Source organism: Chrysochloris asiatica, unplaced genomic scaffold, assembly GCF_000296735.1.
Source record: "Chrysochloris asiatica unplaced genomic scaffold, ChrAsi1.0 scaffold00168, whole genome shotgun sequence".
In the NCBI taxonomy this organism is placed as follows: domain Eukaryota; kingdom Metazoa; phylum Chordata; class Mammalia; order Afrosoricida; family Chrysochloridae; genus Chrysochloris; species Chrysochloris asiatica.
Genome location: NW_006408686.1, coordinates 3554774 through 3574337, shown reverse-complemented (window position 1 = coordinate 3574337; position 19564 = coordinate 3554774). Strand labels below are relative to the sequence as shown.

The 19564-nt window shown below is 45.5% G+C and overlaps 1 protein-coding gene across 1 annotated transcript in view; it reads right to left on the bottom strand.

Moving 5' to 3' along the window:
• The window catches only part of GRIK5 (glutamate receptor, ionotropic, kainate 5), a 72204-nt gene that overhangs the window by 20594 nt on the left and 32046 nt on the right, over positions 1-19564 (bottom strand). The window contains exons 12-14 of the mRNA XM_006871381.1: positions 6522-6635; positions 6271-6380; positions 5444-5617 (exon numbers count right to left, since the gene is read on the bottom strand). Coding sequence (XP_006871443.1) covers positions 5444-5617; positions 6271-6380; positions 6522-6635 — 398 coding nt within the window. The remainder of the gene's footprint in view (positions 1-5443; positions 5618-6270; positions 6381-6521; positions 6636-19564) is intronic.

Below are 19564 nucleotides of genomic sequence, written 5' to 3'. Positions count from 1 at the left end.
CCGATTCATAACCACTACGCTACCAGAGATCCACAATAATAGTTGTTGTTAAATGCCATAAAATCAGTTCTGACTCAGAGATCCTGTGGAGAGATTGCTGAGGAGTGGCTGGTGGGTTTGAACTGCTGATCTTATGATCCTACAAGAGTTTAATACATCACTTTTGATGAAGGACAGAGCAAGTAGAAAGAAACAGAAGACCAAGCAACAAACTTGACTTCACAGACATTCACAACACTCTACCCAACAACAAACAACACCGAAAATGAGTGGACGGCGCTTAACAGCAACACTAAGCCAACGGCCAACGTTATTCATTGGACAGAGACTGAAAACATTCCCCTAATAAATGGGAACCAGATAAGGATGCCCTTTATCACAATTCTTATTCAATATTGTATTGGGAGTCCTCTTCAGAGCGATAAGACAAGAAAGGGAAGTAGAAGTCACCATTGCATACAAAAACTAAGTCAAGAAGAATGAAAACTAGCTCCATGATATGATCCCATACATTAAAAATCTCAGAGACTCAACAAGAAAACGACTGGAGGTAATAAAAAAATTAAGCAAAGTGACAGAGTTTAAGATTGACACATATATATATCAGATTCAAATAGAACTCTGAAGAGAAAACAATACAGTTTACGATACCTACCTAAAAGATGATTTATTCCTAAATCCTTCATCTTTTTGAAGTCCTTAGGAATAAATCTAACCAGAGATACAAAAGACCTATACATACAAAACTACAAAGCACTACTATAAGAAACCAAAAGAGATCTATATAATTAGATGAATATACCATGCACATGGGTAGGAAAACCTAACATAGTGAAAATGTGTATAGTACCCAAAGTGATCTACAGATATAATGTAATCCCAATCCAGATTCCAACATTGTTCTTTAAAGAGATGGAAAAACTAATTCCTTGGAGAAGGAAACCACTAATAAAGAAAAAGAACAAAGTAAGACGTCTCATACTCTCTGATCTCAGATCTTGCTACTCTACAAGCAGCTCTAGTACTGGAAACAACCTGGTACAGGTATAATGACAGACACACAGTCCAATGGAACTGAGGTGAGAGAGAACCCAGAAGTAAATCCATCCACCTGATCTTTGACAGCGGGCCAAAACCCATGAAATCTGGAAGACATAGTTTCTTTAATAAATGGTGCTGGCACAACTGGATATCCACTTGCAAAAAAAAACTGAAACAGGATTCCTATCTCTCACCATATACAAAAACTAAGTCAAGATGAATCAAAGACCTAAATATAAAACTTAAAATTATCAAGACCATCAAAGAAAAAATAGGGACTCAATTACACGGCATCTGTGTTGGAAGAAGTGCAGCCAGAGTGCTCCTTGGAGGCCAGGATGGCCAAACTTCATTTCTCATACTTTGGACATATTGTCAGAGGGACCAGTCACTGGAGAAGGATATCATGTTTGGGAAGGTGGAGGGTCAGAGGAAAACAGGAAGACCCCCAGCGAGATGGATTGGCAAAGTGGCAGCATCAATGGGCTCAAGCATGTCAATAATAGTGAGGTTGGCCCAGGATCGGGCAGTGTTTAGTTCTGTTGTGCATAGGATCGCTATGAGTCGGTACCGACTCAATGGCACCTAACAACAACAACAATTACATGGCATAAATACATGATCAAACACAACAAAAAATGTACAAACAGTAAAACGGCAAATGCTGGTGACAGTGTGGAGAAACTGGAACCCTTAGACACTGCTAGCAGGACTGTAAAATGGTACAACAATTGTGGAAATGGCATGGCACTTCCTCAAAGAGTTGGAAATAGAAGCATCACATGGTCCAGCAATTCCACTACTAGATGGGATTCTAGAGAAATAAGAGCCATGACATGAACAGGTATATGTATGCTAATGTTCACTATAGCATTATTTATAGTAGCAAAAAGATATGGAAGCCACCTAAGTGCTTATCGGTGGATGGATGGATAAAGAGACTATAGCCTATCTACACAATGGAATACCATGAAGCATTCAAGGATAATGATGAACCTGGAGGACATTATGCTGAGTGAATTTGGTCAATCACAAAAAGGCAAGTATTGCATGAGATCCCTACTACAAAAAATCAGAAAATGTTTACCTATAGGAAGAAACACTCTTTATATAATAAATAAGATGGAGATCAGCACAAGATCATCAAATCAAACGAAGACACTGAGAGGAATATAGGAGTTAAAGGCAACAAATATAAATACTATTATATACAGAATTCTGCAAACACAGTAACAACAACCATCTATGAGTGAATACATAGCTAGGCAAGCAAACTGAACAGGTGTGGCAAGGCGAATGGGATGACACTCAAAAAGTTCATGAAAAAAATCCATTATCTTTCAATCACATTTCCCATGAACTTTGTGAACCCCCTCATGTAAGTGTGACAGAGGGTATTTTTACATATGCAAACTCTACGTGCTGCAGAACACACAGACAATAGCAGAGAATACAAGGGGCAAAGTGATGCAAACTTTTTAGCCATAATCAAACACCTTGAGGGTATGAGCAGCTGGACTTGGGGACTCAGAATCATATCAGGGGACATCAAGGTTGATTAGCGTAACATGGTCCTTAAAGTCAGTGTTCTAAATCTTACTTTGGTGCGCAGGGACTAGGGTTTTAAAAGCTCAGGAGCTATCCAAGGTGCTCCCCTTCTAGAGCAAAGAAAAGTGATGTAAACCAAAGATCCATGGAGACAATTAGTCCAGAGGACTAATGGCCTCTCATCAACTCCAACCTCCATGACCCTGAGACCAGAAGAACTAGATGATGTCTGTTTACCACTGCCAACTACTCTGAAAGGAGCCACAATAGAAGGTCCTGGGTAGACTGGGAAAAAGATGTGTTACAAAACTCAAAACCAGAAGACAGGCCAGGCTTACTTGTCTGAGGCAGGTGGAACCCTTGAGACTGAGACACCCTTTAGGCCTAGAACCAAATTCACTCCTGTGGCTTAACTTTCAGTCGACAATAGACAGGTTAATAAATTGAACAACACAAGGGAATATGCACTCCTTAGACTAATCAGCCGTACAAAGCAGAAGAGCAGCATCCGCTCGGGGATAAAGCTCAGAAACCAGCAAGCGATCAAAAAGAGGGATGAATGGAATTGACAAACACAAGTTACATTGCGGGGGATCTCAATCAGTGTCATGAAACAAAGTGTGGATGAACTGTTGAATGAAAAATCAATTTGCTCTATCAATTTTCATCCAAATCACAATATCAAACGACTGTTAAAAGGAAAATCATGTATACTCAAGAATTTTAAAGCCAGTAGCCCATCGCTTTGGGTTGGAATCGACTCGACGGCACTTAACAACAACAGGCCATATGAACTGCTGAGGTTTGCCACGAGGTAGTTAGTTCCACTTACTGGGAAAGAGAAAAACCTGCCACCCATTAATAGTAGACTTAACTTCAAGAAATTTTGAATGAGGCAGTATCTTTGGGGATGGATAAAATGTGACATCCCTGTATTTGTGTCCTTGTTTCTTTTTTGGTCCCACTGCCTCTTGAGGGGCAGAGCTGGTTCTCTTCATACGGGGTATGTGTGGGTTATACAACTCCGAGGGACTCCGTAAGTAACTGTTTAATGAATTCTCAACACAGGAACTATGGCGGGACAAAAAGCAAGGAGAAAGTGCTCCTTTGGGATGCTAGGACCTCATCCAGGGCCTTGGGAGCAGGACTGGGACCCAGCTAGGTGCAGGTCATGGGGGAAGATGTTCTAGTTCTAGTCCTGTCCTGTCTTTAACTGGACCCAGGCTCTTAGGCAAATCACCTGCTCTCTGGGTCTGTCTTCAAAACGATAAAACTGGGAGACAATTCTGTTTCCAAAGTATACTCCCAAGTTTTCTGTGGTTTTGATGAAGAAAAAGACATTGAAAGGGCTGTATGAACTATAATGCATATCCGCAATTAGTTAAAAATCTATGAATGTGACCTGGTTTGGATGTCATTATTTAAGTTATCATGAGGTCACATTGGATTAGGGTCCACCCTACTAGTATCCTGATAAGAAAAGGACAAGAAACACAGAGCCAGTGAGACACAGAAGGAAGAACGATTTGTTGATGATGGAGGCAGAGATTGGAGCGACATCCCTACAAGCCAAGACCTGCAGGAAACCACTGGAACCCAGGAAAGAGGCATGGAATAGATTGTCCCTCAGAGCCTCCGGAAGGAATCAACCTTACCTACTGTGTCTCCCCCCCCCAGCCCCAAATATATGTAGTGAATCCTAACCTTTATGCTTTTGGTTAGAATCCCATTGGGGAATGGGCTGTCTTTGTTATGCTAATGAGGCAAGATTCATGTAGAGTGTGTCTTGAGTTAATTTCTTACAAGCTATAAAAGGAACATATTAAACAAGCAGAGATGGGGAAAGACAGATGCCAAGCCACATGCAGATCTCCAAGGAACCAGGAAATGGAAGCTGAAGAGACCTTCCCCCAGAGCTGACAGAGACACAGTCTTCCAGCATCCTGAATTTAGACTTCTAGACTCCTACGCTGTGAGAAAATACATTTCTGTTTGTTCAAGCCATCCCCTAGTGGTAGCTCTGTTATAGCAGCTCTGGATAACTAGGACACCTACACCTTGAATTTGGATTCCTGGTCTTCAGAACTGTAAGACAACATATTGTGGTTGTGTTAAGCTACTGGGCATGCAGTACTTTGTTACAGCTGCCCTAAGACACCGAGGAAGTCAATGCAAGTGGCTAGGAGGTCAAGCCACAAAGCGACAGGAATGGGTGAGAGGAATCAGGGGTACGGGATCAGGCACGCGTACAGAGGGGCAGCTCAGCGCCATCACGCCGAGGGACACCAGGTGGGAACACAGGCCGAGTGTTAGCAGAGCTTCCCAATATTCAAGAAGAACAAGAAATCTGGGCTTGTGAGTTAATTTGCTCTTTTAAAAAATATGGACAACTAATGCAAAATTTTCAAAACCTGTGGATCCAGACGCCATGGGAAGTGGGTACTTCCACTCTGACCCATGTGCCTTGCGGGGGCTTGTTTCAGGGCAAGATTCAGTTCTGTCCAAGATTCAGGGTCCTGTGAGACTTCCAGAGAGCTAAGGTTCCTGTTAGGGCCGAAAATCTCAGTCTCTGGATAATGACTACCAGGACAATGTCCTGAGACATAAGTGACAGCATGGATCCTGTTACGATGAGAATTATTCCCTTTCTGGACATAACGTCACTGAACTCTTCCTGCCTGAGACGTAGACACTGCTCTCCCTATATTGCAGATGAGGAGACTGAGGCATGGAGAGGATGGTAGGACACCAAGGTCACACAGCTAGCAGTGGCATCAGGGAGCTTCCCGGGGGACCAGAGTAGCTCCCAGCCCATCTATCCCCCAGGCGATGGGCTGTCCGTGGGGCCTCTCACCAGACTCCGCTGACGCAGCGCGTGGACAGCGCCCGGGGCATGATCTCCGAGCCCTGCTGCATGAAACCCCCCACGGGGAACCAGAGGCTGTTACCCAGTGTGTACTGGTTCTCCAGGATGTGGGGGCGTGCCCGCAGACATGGGTGTGGGTTATACCACTCGTAGGGGCTCAGCCTGTGGGGAGACACGGGGTTAGGGGATCAGAAGGGGAGGAAAAAGAGGGAAAGAGAGGGAAGAAGAGACAGCACCACCATGAAGTAAAGAGATGGAGAGAGAGGGAAAGGAGAGGAAAAGAGAGACAGAGAGGCCGACAGAGGTACAGAGAAGAGGCAGAAAGAGCCAGGCACACACACACATAGACACAGAAGAGGCAGAGAGATCAAATCAGAAAAGCAAAGCCGCTGACATCAAGTCATCTCTGCCTCACAGAGACCCTATAGGACACAGTGGGATGCTCCTGAGCGTTTCCGAGACTGCAACTCTTTATGGGGGCAGACAGTCTCATCTTTCTCCTGCAGAGCAGCTGGAGGGATTCACCCAACCTTGTGGTGAGCAGCCTAATGCTTAAACCACTGTGCCACCAGGATTCCTCACCGAGCAAGACAGTGGGGACAAACGTTGAGAGAGACAGAAAGACTAGGAAGGGGAGAGGCCCACAGGACATGAGTCAGAGCCACAGAGGGGAAAAGAATGGGACCCCGAGTCAGAGCAATAAAGAGACAGAGAGTATGGGATCCTAGAGGGCCGGACCAGGAGACAATTGGTTGGCAGGGGACCCATGCTCCTGGGCCCCATCCTTTTCCCAGGCGGCCAGTTAGGGGACTCACCTGGCAGCCAGGAACAGGACACAGCTGACAGCCAGATAGGCCAGAAGCATGAAGAGCCACACAGCGGGGGAGAAGGGGTCCAGGAATGAGAAGTAGCCAGGCTTGCGGCCCTAGGGGGAGAGGAAGTGAGGCTTCGAGTCACCCTGATCTCAGCTGTATCCCAGGACCCAGGAGCTGAAGAAACACACTTGGAGGCTCCCACCCCAACCTCCACACCAAGCAAGCAATCAACGCTTCCGAAAGTGACTGACCATGTGCACACGGTAGAGGATGCTGATCCCCAGGGTCATGAAAGGCTTGGAGAAGTCGATGACCTTCTCCCGCTCGGCAGTGATGGTAAATGCAGCCACAGCCAGGTCTGCCTTCTGCTGGAGGGGAAGCAGGGCACAGGCAGAGGGGGTGGGCCAGGGAGACAGAGGCAGGCAGTTAGAAAGAGATGCATTGAGAGGGGCAGAGAACAGAATGGGTCAGAGCCTGGAGGGGACCCAGAATCCACTCAGGCCTGAAGCCAGCCCTCATCATCTTATCTGCTCTGTCCCACTCTATCCATCCCTCCTGCCCTCCTGTCAAGTTCAACACAAATGCCCAGTTCTGATGGGTTACCCCTGGTCTGCCCCAGTCCTGTGGAGAGCCGGAATCAAGATGCCTGGACCCAGACCTAAGCGGATACCCTCTATGGTCCTTTTCTTCTGACTTTATCACCTACAGGTGACACTCACTAAGGAGTCCCTGGGTGGGACCAGCAGTTCAGCACTTGGCTTGGCTGCTAACGGAAAGGTTGGTAGTTCGAACCCACTCTCTTCTCTGAAATGGAGACTTGGTCTGCCTTGCCAGGATGGACCTGGGGTGCCAGAAGTGCCCCCACCCCATAGACGAATCCAGATGCTGCCATGTGGGTGAAGCTAGGTCCCCAGGAATCCCTGCATATTGAGAGAAAGGAGTTTGTTTTTCTTCCCCTTTTGCCACTTTTATGACTAATACATGAATTGTCTCAGGACGAATCACAGCGAATCTGGGAACCCTGATATTTTTGCAGACTCACAGAGGTCTTGTCCTGGCAAGGCCCTCCCTCCATGATGGCTGAAGTCCCCATTTCAGAGAGGAAAGAGGGTTTGGGAGGGTCCAGAAAGCATTCAGGAAGGGAGAAGTCAGATCCCACCTCCTGCTCAATGCCAGCCTGGCTGCCTGTGTCTTCCTGCTAGGTGTACCAGCCTTCCACCACTCCCTCAGCCCAACACCTCAAACACAGCTTCCTCCTCTCCTCCAGAGGAGAGCTGGTGGCTCTGCTCCTAGGCCACTCCCCCCGCTTGCCCCTGGCTCTCCACTTCCACCAGACAGGCCCACCCATCAGCTTCCTCACTGGGATCCCCCAACAGCATGAACCCTAGTCCATACCCACATTCAAGCCAAAGGGAGAACCTCTGTTTAAAACCCACCCACGATTTCCTACTGCACCCTTCAAGCCCTTTCATGGCTGAAGGGGTCCTACAGGGTCTGATACGCACACCCCTATGTTCGGCACTCAGCTTCAGCCATGACAATAGACTTGTCCCCTACCTCGGGTCTTTGCACTTGCTGTCACTTAGCTCACCCTCATCATTTGAGGCTTAGCTCCTCTTCAAAGAGGTCCACCCCAAAGTACCCCCCAGAGTCCATCCCACCCCTCTCCAGGGTCCTCCCTCACACACTGTTATTACTGTTAGATGTTTTGAGTCATCCCCTGACTTAGGGTGACCCATGCATAACAGAATGAAAAACTGTGTGAGGCATATGTTTTGACTGGCTGAACTTTGGTAGCAGACTGCCAGGCTTTTCTTCCTAGTCTTAGTTTGGAAGCTCTGCTGAAAGCTGTGACATAGCTTCATAGTAACACACAAGTCTCCACTGACAGACAGGTGGTGGCTATGCATGAGGTGCATTGACCAAGAATCGAACCTGGGTCTCCTGCATAGAGGGTGAGAAGTCGACCACTGAATGACCACTGGCCCCTCCTCTCTCACCCTGGGTAGCCATAGTTGTTGGTGTTTGCTGTGGAGTCGGTTCCGACTCAGCAACCCTGAACAGGGTTTCCGAGGCTGTAAATCTTTATGGGAGCAGAAAGCCTCATCTTTCTCCTGCAGAGCAGCCCAGATTGTACCCTGCTTTAAATATCCTTAGTGCTACTGGGGAGTCCCTGGTGGTGCAAACAGTCAAAGTGCTTGGCTGCTAGCTGGAAGGTTGGCGGTTTGAGTCCACTCAGAAGCACCTAGAGATCTACTTCTGAAAAACTCAGTCACCGAAAACCCTTTGGAGCACAGTTCTTCTTGGACACACATGGGGTTGACATGCGTTGTAGCGGACTCAAAAAGCAATCGATTTGGCTAGCACGATCAGGAACTGTCTTCCCTACTATATTATAAACTTCTGGTCTGTCTGGATCTGGGTGTATCCCAGCACCCACAAAGTGAAGGTTCCCAACAAATGCTGGGTGGACGAATAAAGAACTGACTGCAGCATTTATCACCTTCAAGGGCTCCCCGATGTTCGTGGTGGCCAGGGTTTGCACCATGTCCAGCCTTAGAGGCATTCAAGCCTGCCTTGTCCTCACTGACCTTGCCATCACATCACGCCCTCCCACCAGCTTCTCTGCACTCTTGTGCACCCAATACCCTTTGCTGACGCCTCCAGTCCACTCCATCCATCACTCAGGCCTTGGACACTTGACTCCACCTTTGGGGACCATCAGCCCAGGGGGATTCCAAACCTTCATTTGCAAACCCAGTCACACTACCCTCTGCTTAGAGCCTGCAATGACTGTTCATCAATCCTCAACTCCTAACCTGGCCTCCTGGAACTCTGTCCATCTGCCCTTACTACCTCACTGTCTCGTCCCTACCATCCCAGGCTGTCATTTCACCCATATACCGACTCAACAGGTATGTGGCACATTCTAGTTCTGGGGATACAGCACTGAATATACATAGAATGCCAGGTAGTGACAAATGGGGGCACTGGTAGCTCAGGGGCAGAATTCTCGCCTTCCATGTAGGAGACCTGGATTCAATTCCTGCCTACTGCACTTCATGTTCACTCGCCACCTATCTGTCAGTGAAGGCCTGCATACTGCACACAAGGAAGAAGTTTGGTGACCTACTTCGAAAACTTAGCCAATGAAAGTCCTATGGAGAGCACAAGGGGCCAATCTAGACCTGAGTGTGGGAACGGCGTGAGACTGAGCCATGCTTCTTCATCCCACTGTGCATGGGGTCACCTGAAGGCAGCTAACACACACAACAGTGACAAGTGACATGAAGAGAAGAAAAGTCAGACAACAGGACCAAGAGGGATGATAGGGCTTTAGACACACCCTGCTGTGAAGAGGTCTACTTTGAGGTGTGAGAGTGAAGTGTGAAAAGACCAGGAGGGATAGCTCCCAGCTGAGGGTACAGTTGCTGATGGGAACGCATCTGGCAGCCCCCAGAATGGCTGGAGCAGAATTGGGGTGGTGAGAAGTCAGGAGAGCTGGACCACAGACCTGCTGGCCCTGTAAATTGTGGTCCGGAGATAGATCGGGAGTGTGAGTAGGGCAGAGACATGGATGCCAGGAGCCAGAGAGACCCCTGGAGATATCATAGTGGAACTGGGGTGATGCAGAGGGGTACTCAGGTTTGGGGTTCATTCTGAAAGTGGGGCAAACGGATCCCTGAATGCTGCAAGTTCTGTCTAGTCTCCTCTCTCAGCAGAGACATTGATTTCTTAGCGATGACTCCCTTACCCTGACAGCAGCTCCCCACCCCTAGGCACATGACAGTGGCTTAATCTCTGGAATGAAATCAAAAGACTCAAAACGATGAACTGCCTAAAGAGATGACAAAGTGTCTCCATTCCTTGTTGTTGTTGTTATGTGCCGTGAAGTTGAGTCTCCATTCCTTAGCACCAATAAAAACACCTGTGGTGGGTTCTCAGCTCCAAACCCACCTTTCTGCACCTGTACAGCGCAGGGTCAACTCTGCAAATCACATTTTGGCCTGTCAGGAACTGCCAATAGGGGGAGCCAGAGGGAAGCCACAGGCTGGAGGAGAGAGAAGGGATTTGCTCCTTCCTGTTGAAGCTCCCAGTGCCAGGAGCATCCAAACTCTACCTCCGCTCGGCAGCAGAGGGCAGCAGATGCTTCCAGTTTGCAGCCTCCCAGCTCAGTCCCAGAAAAATTCCACTAGGGGGCATCAGTACCAGCTGGCAGGTGCGCCTCCTCAAGGACTGAGTGTCAGCTACACAGGCCCCTTCCTCTGAGTTTCCAGGAATTTGAGTTCTTCCCTTTATTCCTTCAGAACTAGGGATGGAGTCACTTCCTGCCTTGTGCCCATGAAACCCTAGAGCAGGGTAGGCTGACTGTGGCCCTTGGGCCTAATCCCACCCATCTGCCTGGGTTTGTAAATAAAGTTTTATTGGAGTACAGCCACGCCCATTGTTTACTGATGCCCCTGGCTGCTATTCCACACAACAGAGTTGAAGAGCTGTGATAATATGCACCCTTCTCCCCGCTAAAAGACAAAAGTTGGAAATATTTACTATGTGGCACTTTATGGAAAACGTTTGCTGATAGGGCTCTGCCTTTGAGTTCTCTGTTCATCCAAGCAGTTACTTGGACTCAGTAAATTACTTTCTCCATTCAAATGGCCTAGCTTATCTCCCCAAAACACAGACAGGTAAGAAGTTCGGGCCACAAGGTCACCTGTTATACTACATACAGGCAGGTCGCAGTAAGGAGCCAGGAGCTATTTCTCAAAAAGAGAAGAGTTATCTCAGAGCATGGATTTATTTCAAAGCCTTTGGTGTCTACCCAGGGCTCCATACAACATCCTACTGGCCACCAGCACTTCTCAAGTTACTGGTCTTCTGGGTCATGGGGCTCAGAAAATGTGGATAAGCCAGTTTGCATGCAGTCCGGACTTGTCGCAGAGCCTAACCCATGCTCCGGACCATATTCCAAATGAAGTCTTAAGGGTTGTTTGCTAAATGAGTTGAAGCCACAAGTGTGGTATAATATAGTTTATGTTGCCTCAAAAATCCAAACTACCCATCAAACAGCCCAGGACCAGCGCAACAGCGGCCCCTCCTCAGAGGGCTGAGTTTCAGCTCCGTGGAACCCCACCTCTGAGTTTCTAGCTTTTAATCATTCCAACCTCTTCCCATTGTCCCCTCAGCACTAGGGTTGGTTCCTGCTTCCTGCAGTTGCTTCCTCCATGAATTCTCCATTTTCTTTATACTCTTTCAGTCAGTCATTGACAATGTGACATCTAGTTAGCAATTTCTTGATGTAAATTCTCAATGTTCAAATAATGGGTGTGATTCTGTGCAAGTAACCCGTAGTATTTTGTCTTCAGATTGGATTCCAATGACTGGTATCAGTTAGCAGGGGTGTTATCTTAAAACTCCCAATTCCCCATGTCAGGTAACTAAAGTACCTGCTACTTCCTGCTCTATGGAGATTGTTATTGTTAAGTGCTGTCAAGCCAGTTCTGATTCATAGTGGCCCTATATAGGGTTTCCAAGGAGTGGTTGGTGAGTTTGAACTCATGACCTTATGTTTCAAACTGACCTTGTGATCAAGTGCTTATCCTACAGTGCCACACCAGGACTCCAACAATCCAACAATGCATTGCACTGAGTAAATCTGAAGTCAAAGACCACCTTAAATTTCTAAAAAGCAAAGATGCCATTTTTAGGACTAAGGTGGTCTTTTCTAATGCTTCATCTGCATGCCAAAGTTGTATAGTGAAAATAAAAAAGACAGAAGAATTAATGCATTCAAACAGTGGTGTTGGTGAAGACACCATGGACTACCAAAAGAAAATGAACAAGTCTTGAATGCACTGTATGGAGGCAATGTTATGAGAACTTTCTAGCCATAACCAAACACCTTCAGGTAATAAACCATTGGGTTTGGGGGCTTAGGAACACAATCTCAGGGGACAACTATCTCAAATGACATAATATCGTTTACAAAGACAATGTTCTACACCCTACTGTGGCGAGTCGTGACTGGGTCTTACAAGCTAGCAAGCAGCCATCCAAGGTGCAACTGTTGCACCTTTTTTCATGTGAAGCAAAGAAGAGAGAAGAAAATCAAAGATGTATGGAAACGGATAGTCCAAAGAACTAATGGACCATATGAATCTCAGCCTCCTTGACCCCGAAACCAGAAGTACTAGACCACTCTGAAAAGGATCATAATAGCAAGGTAGAGGGGGAGAAAATGTGGCACACAACTAAAAGGCTTACTGGTTGAATAGAGACTGGTAGAACCCCCAATCTTGTGGCCCTTAGACTGCCTCAAGCCTGGAACTGAATTCACCCCTGGGGCTCAGTTTTTAGTCAAGCAAAAGACAAGTCTTTCAGGTAAACAGTAATATTATAGAGGCACCCACTCCTTAGAACAATCGACCATGCAAAATCAAAAGAGCAGCCTTTGCCTGGGTAAAGCTCAGAAAGCAGGAAAGAAAGGGGAAGAAAGATTAATGTGAACAGCAAACACAGGGAGGAAGTGGGAAGAGTGCCATTACATTGTGGGGTGATGTTATGACATCACTGTCATGAAACAAAACGTGTATGAATTGTTGAATGGAAAACCAATTTGCCTGCTAAACTTTCACCCAAATCATAATACAGTTTTTTAAAAGGCGAGAGAGGATGGGGAAAACATTCTGAAAGAAATACAGCAAAATGTCCCTTAGAAGTAAGGATGGTGGGACTTCATCTTACTTACTTTAGACACATCATTAGGAAATGCCAACTGCTGTAAAAGGACATTCTGTTTGGCCAAGTGAAGTGTCAGCAAAAATAAAGGAAACCTCAGTGACACGGACTAACACAATACCCCAGCAAGGGACTCAAACATAGCAATGATCATAAGGGGGCTGCAGGACGGATAATGTTTCACGAGTCCGAATCAATTCCATGCTAACCAACAAAACACTTCAATCCAACCAGCGTCAGGCTGTCCATGAAGTAGACTGGTGTGATTCTATGAGGACCGTCAAATGATCAAGTTTGCTGTGGTCTATATTATGGAGTCCTGGTGTGGCGCTGTGGGTTAACGTGTCAGACTGTAAAGTCCTTTGAACTGCAAGGTCGATGGTTCAAGTTCACCAGCTGCTCCTCGGAAACCCTAAACAGGTCGCTATGGGTCAGAATTGACTTGACGGCATGTAACGGCAACGTATTATGGCAGAAAGCAGGAATGAAGATTCCACCGAGGCAAGATTGTGAAGATGTGTCTGTATTTGGCTCCTGGTGGTCCTTACAAATTGGTTAGTAGACAAAAACCTTTGCCAGGTCAGTGGCTGGCATTAGATGCCAGAGGCAATGTTGATTCGGTCCAGTCTTTATTTCATGTAGGACAGCAGCTGCAACTGGAGTTACCACCTGACTATGTTAAAGTTAACCCACAGTCATTCTCTAACATCCATCTGTGTCTTGCAAAGGTGAGACAGGCACGTTGAATGGGGATATGATCGCCAGCCCTGCTTCTTTGAAGCAGTTAATAGTCACACTGACCTCTGCCATTCCCCTAAAGGATGCAGGATTGCTTTTGAATGACTATCCCGGGAAAGCAGAGTTCCTGGGCTTCCACTTGGCTCTTTCCACCATAATGGCTCTTGCTCCATGGGTCAGCGAGCCAATATGGGATTCCGCCAGCTGCCTTGTATGTCTCTTCCAATTATAGAACAGGAACTGGGGAAATACAGGGTCCGTCTGTGGCCTGTCAAGCCTGTTCGGAGCTGAACTTAATCTAAGATTCCATGTTTCACCTGACCACAGAATCCTCCACTGTGACCAACCAGTCAAAGCAAAAAGAATCAAAACAATTAGCCATCTGTGAAACAGACAGAGCATTGTATACCTATCTAAAAGCCAATCAAAATAAACGTAGTCTCTCTGGAAAGTAATTTACCAACACATATACAAGAGCTGTAAAAAATGGTCTTTCTCTTTCACTCATTCTATTTAGAGAATAATCCTAAGAAAATAAACAGCAATCCAAGCAGAGCTTTTTGCATAAAGATATTTGTTTAAGGCTGTAGATAACAGCACAAACAATTGTAAAAGCCTTGCAAACACCAACCTATAAACATGGTTAAACACATACTGCACATCCACGGGGGGATTAATATGCAGCATGCAACATTCTGTTTAAGTTAAAACTATGTATTATTTTTGGCCTTTCAGACTGGCAAAGGTATTTTTAAAAGACTGATAATATCTATTGTTGGCAAGAGTGTGGGAAATTTGACATTCTCATGCACTTTCGGTGGGAATATAAATGGGGAGAACCTTTTTGAACAGCCATTTGGCAGTATATACTTAAAAAAAATGTGTACCCTTTGACCTGGCACTTCCAACTCTTAGAATTTATCCCTCGGGAACACTCTGGCAAAGCTACAAGTCAGGTTTACGGGGGCTTTGTCTCCACTCGTGAAAAACTGGAAACGACCCAAATATCCATCAGTAGGAGGTGAACGAAATGATTTTGGCTTCAGCCACACAATGGAGTTTGTACATCTCCACTTGGGATTTCACCTAGGCATCACAAAGGTCTCAGATTCAGAGAGAACACTAGTTTCCTGTACCCCCTACACACACACAAAGTCTGCTCCTCCCACATTCTCCCCAAGGTGGAGACCATCCTAGGCTCAGCCAGCTACTCAAGTCAAAGCTACAGTCACGTTTGATTGCTCTCTCCCCTCACCCACATCTGATCCTGTGGTGACGCAGCTACTGCTCCACCCCCATCACCTCCCACCCACAGCCTCCACCAGCCTCCTAAACAGACTGTCCTGTTTGGACTCTTGCCCCTCTACCGTTAGTTCTCAAGAGAGCAGCCCAAGTCCCCATTCTTAAATGATTAATATTAGATCAAGGTGGTAGTTCCATCCATACAATGGAATACGGCTCAGTTACAAAAAGGAATGAAGGATGATCAGTCTCTAGATAATAACCATTTTGTATTTACAGAGGTGGGAACAATGGCACTGATTGTAAGTAAAGTTTATACCACTTAGTGACTCAAATAATCGATGCCACTAAACTGTCCACAAGAAAAAGTGAATTGGTCAGTGCTGTGATAGGTATATAAATACATATATATTCCAGGTATACATGGAAGCACAGTTGCTCCATATGATAAGCACTGGACTGCGAACCACAAGGTCCATAGTTTGAGCCCACCAGCTGCTCCATAGGAGAAATAGGAGGCTTTCTGCTCTGGTGAAGATTTAACAAAAACAACAATGTTTTATATATATAAGGCGCCCTGGTAACATAATGGATTACGAGCTGGGTTGCTAACTACAAGGTCAGTAGTTCGAATCTACCAGGTGTTCTGCAAGAGAAAGATGAGGCTTAATGCTCCTATAAAGCTTTATAGTCTTGAAAACCCTACAGAGTTACTTTGAATCGGAACCAACTCGGTGGCACACAAACCCCACCACCCAATGGTGTTACATATAGATCACTATAGGAAAATCACTGGACTGCTAACTGCACAGCTGGCAGTTCAAACCCACCAGTCACTCCAGGAGACAAGGATGAGGCTTATGCTCCCATAAGAAAACCTCTGGTAGTGTTGTGGCTGGTAGAGTTGGGCTGGTAGTCTTACAGTCAGCAGTTTGAAACTCCCAGAGGGTCTGTAGAAGAAAGAGGAGGCTTTCTGCTCCCTTAAAGATTTACAGCCTTGGAAACCCTGTACAGTATTACTATGATGCTCTTTTAGGAGTCCTGGTGTGGTACTGTAGGTTAATACACTGGACTGCAAAGTCGGTTTGAACCATAAGGTTGGTGGTTCAAGCTCACCAGTTGCATGTCGGAAACCCTACACAGGATTGCTACAGTTCAGAACCTACTCCATACATAGCACTCAACAACAACCACATGCTCCCAGAAAGATTGGCAAGCTCAGCTATCCTACACAGGGTCGCTGTGAGTTGGAAGCTAGTTAGTGGTACACAACCATCACCACCAGGTTATAGATACAGAGTCCCAATGGTGCTATATGATAAGCACTGGACTGCTAACTGCAAGGTCGACAGTTCGAACCCACCAATCACTCCATAGGAGAAGGAGGAGGCTTTCTGCTCCCATAAAGACTTACAGGGGCAGAAATCTTATATGGGGATTGTGTGAGTCTGAATTGATTCGACGGCAGTGGGCCTGGGTTTTGAGGATGCTACAAAAATCAATGGAGTCCTGGTGTGGCGCTGCAGAATAAGCACTAGACTGCTAACCCTATGGTCTGTAGAAGCAAAGAGGCCTTAAAATACTTACTGCTGAAGCTTAAAGATTATATAGCCTTTAGTATGGATTATACTTCAATGTAAAGAAATAAAAATCCTCACAACTGGACCACTAAATAACAGCATGGTAAATGGAGGAAAGACTGAAGTTATCAAAGACTTCATTTTGCTCAGATCCACTCTCAACACTCATGGAAGCAACAGTCAAAAAAAAATCAAATGACGTATTACATTAGGCAAATCTGCAGCACAAGACCTCTCTTTAAAGTGTTCAAAAGCAGAGATATCAGTTTAAAAACTAAAGTGTGCCTGACCCAAGCCGTGGCATTTTCAAGCACCTTATCTGTATGTGAAAGTTGGACAATGAATAAAGAAGACCGTAGTAGAATTGATGCATCTGAGTTATGGTATTATGGAAGAATATTGAAGAAACCGCGGCTTGCCAGAAGACCAAGCAAATCTGTGTTGGGGATTAAGAACAGCCAGAATGCGTGTTAGAAGCAAGAATGGTGAGACTTCATCTCTCATACTTGAGACATGTTACCAGGAGGGACCAGTCTCTACAAAAGGACATTATGCGGAACCTAGATCCAGAGGGCCTGGAAGAAGGTAGAATCTCCAGTGAGTAGTATTCAATCTGACTAGCCGGTGCTGATGCAATGAAATGCAGACAGGTCTCTTGTGATACAATAGTGAATAATTGTTATCAGGACTGAATGTGAGGGTTGGAAATGTAAAGGTGGATGTTTTATAGCAAGGAGGGGAATAACTTTTCAGTCTAGGAGCGGAGGTCCCTGGGACCATCAAGGGAGAAGAGCAGAGAGCGGGACCCTACCCAGAGAAGCAGTGATACCTGAAATGGAGCCAGAGATGATGATGTGGAGCGATGGAGCAGCTGGAGACTTTAGATCCAGAGAGGGAGAGCGACTGTGTGCTGAAGACCTGGGAGGTATGCGGGAAGGATTGCATGGAGGGGATTGTAACCATGGCAATGAGATGATATATATGATAGAATGAATGTAAAACTAATGTTCTCCCATGTAAACTATCACATAATTCACAATAAAACATTTAAAAAAAAAAGGACATTATGCTTGGTAAAGTGGAGGGTTGACAAGAAAGAGGAAGACCTCTCCCTCCAATGCACTAGATTGGTCCAGTGGCAGAAGCAATGGGAGCAATGACCATCATGAGGATGACGCAGGACTGGGTGGTGTTTTGTTCTGTTGTGCACAAGAACCTGACAATATATATATATATATATATATATATATATATATATATATATATCAGTTCATCCAATCGTTTGGTTTGTGTTAACCATAATTTTACGACAACAAACAAAAAATAAATATATAGATCTAGATGAGGTCTGGGGGCACAATGGTTAAGTATTCAGCAGGCATCTAACTGAAAGGTCAGTAGTTCACACCTGCCAGTGGGGGTTTCTGCAGAGAAGGGACCTGGGAATCTGCCTCCATCTAGATTACAGCCTAGGAAACCCTATGGGGTAGTTCTACCCTGTCATATAGGTTTTCTATGAGTCACAATCAACTTGACGGCACGCAGCAACAACAGCGTATAGATTAAAAACAAAATAAACCTACTGCCAATGAGTGGATTACAACTCACAGTGACCCTGTGGAGCAGCTGGTTTGGAATGCCAATCTTGTGGTTAGCAGTCCAGTGTTATGATGCCACCAAGACTCCTTTAACATACTGATACCTGTCTATATCTATGTGGAGTGCTGGTGACACTGTAGGATAAGCATTGGATTGCTAACCTCAAGGCCATGAGTGCAAACCCACAGATAAAAGATGAGGCTTTCTGTTACTGCCAGGTTTATAGCCTTGGAAACCCTACAGAGGTTGCTGTAAGTCAAAACCAACTCGACAGCATCTAACAACACAACAACAGCATCGATGTATATATAGAAAGAAATCCTGGTGGCACGGTGGTTAAAGCATTTGAGTGCTAAACCAAGAGTTGGCAGTTTGAACCCACCAGCCACTCTGCAAAAAGAAAAGGCTTTCTTGTTTCTCACTTCCATAAAGATTTACAGTCTTGGAAACACTATACGGCAGTTCTTATCTGTATGGTAAGATCACTGTGAGTTGGCATAGACTTGATGGCAGTGCATTGGTTTGGATCTGTCTGTATACAAATCAGGAGTCCTGGTATGACATCATAGGATAAGCACTCAGCCCCAAGGTCGGTTTGAACTGCCAGGTGGGCAGTTCAAACTCACCAGCCGCTTCTCGGAAACCCTATACAGGGTTGCTATGAGTTGGAACAGACTCAATGGCACTTAACAATAGTAACAACATATATATCAACAAATTGGGGCTACTTCTTCGACATAACCGATCACCTCACAGGATTCATTTTCTTGGTTTGAAGTCTTGGGTCATAATCTTATGGATCATTTCAGTTCATTGGCATAATATAGCTCATGAAGTTCAAGTTTACATCTCAGTCTGATGAGTAGAATCTGGGGCTCTAAAAGCTTGTGCGTGGCCACGGAAAGTATTACTATTGGTTTCTATTATCTGGAGATTGAAGAAAAACCAAGAATCAGGGAGGGAACCAAAATATAGGACTAACTGTCCCCATGAACTACAGCGTTTTGTTTTTTACCCTGAACCAGAAGAACTAGATTGTGTCCAGCTACCACACCAAATGTTCTGATCAGGGTCACCATAGATGGATCCCAAGAGAAAAGATGTTAAACAGACTACAAATTATCAAAGAATCCAGACTTACTGGATCCAGTGAGACTAGAGGAGCCCATGGGGTTATTGTCCTGAAATATTCTTTAAACATTTTTTAAAAACTGTTTCCTGAAATCACCTTTAAACTAAATAGCAGGTTCTCTCTAAAAGTGAAGAATTTCACCCTTGGGAACTGCACTTTTTAAGAAACATTATCCACATGAGACCAAAGGGACCACAGTTATTCTAAAGCAGGGCTGAAACATTTTGGGGGGCACTGAGGATCAGTGGAAGTGGGATATAGAAACCAT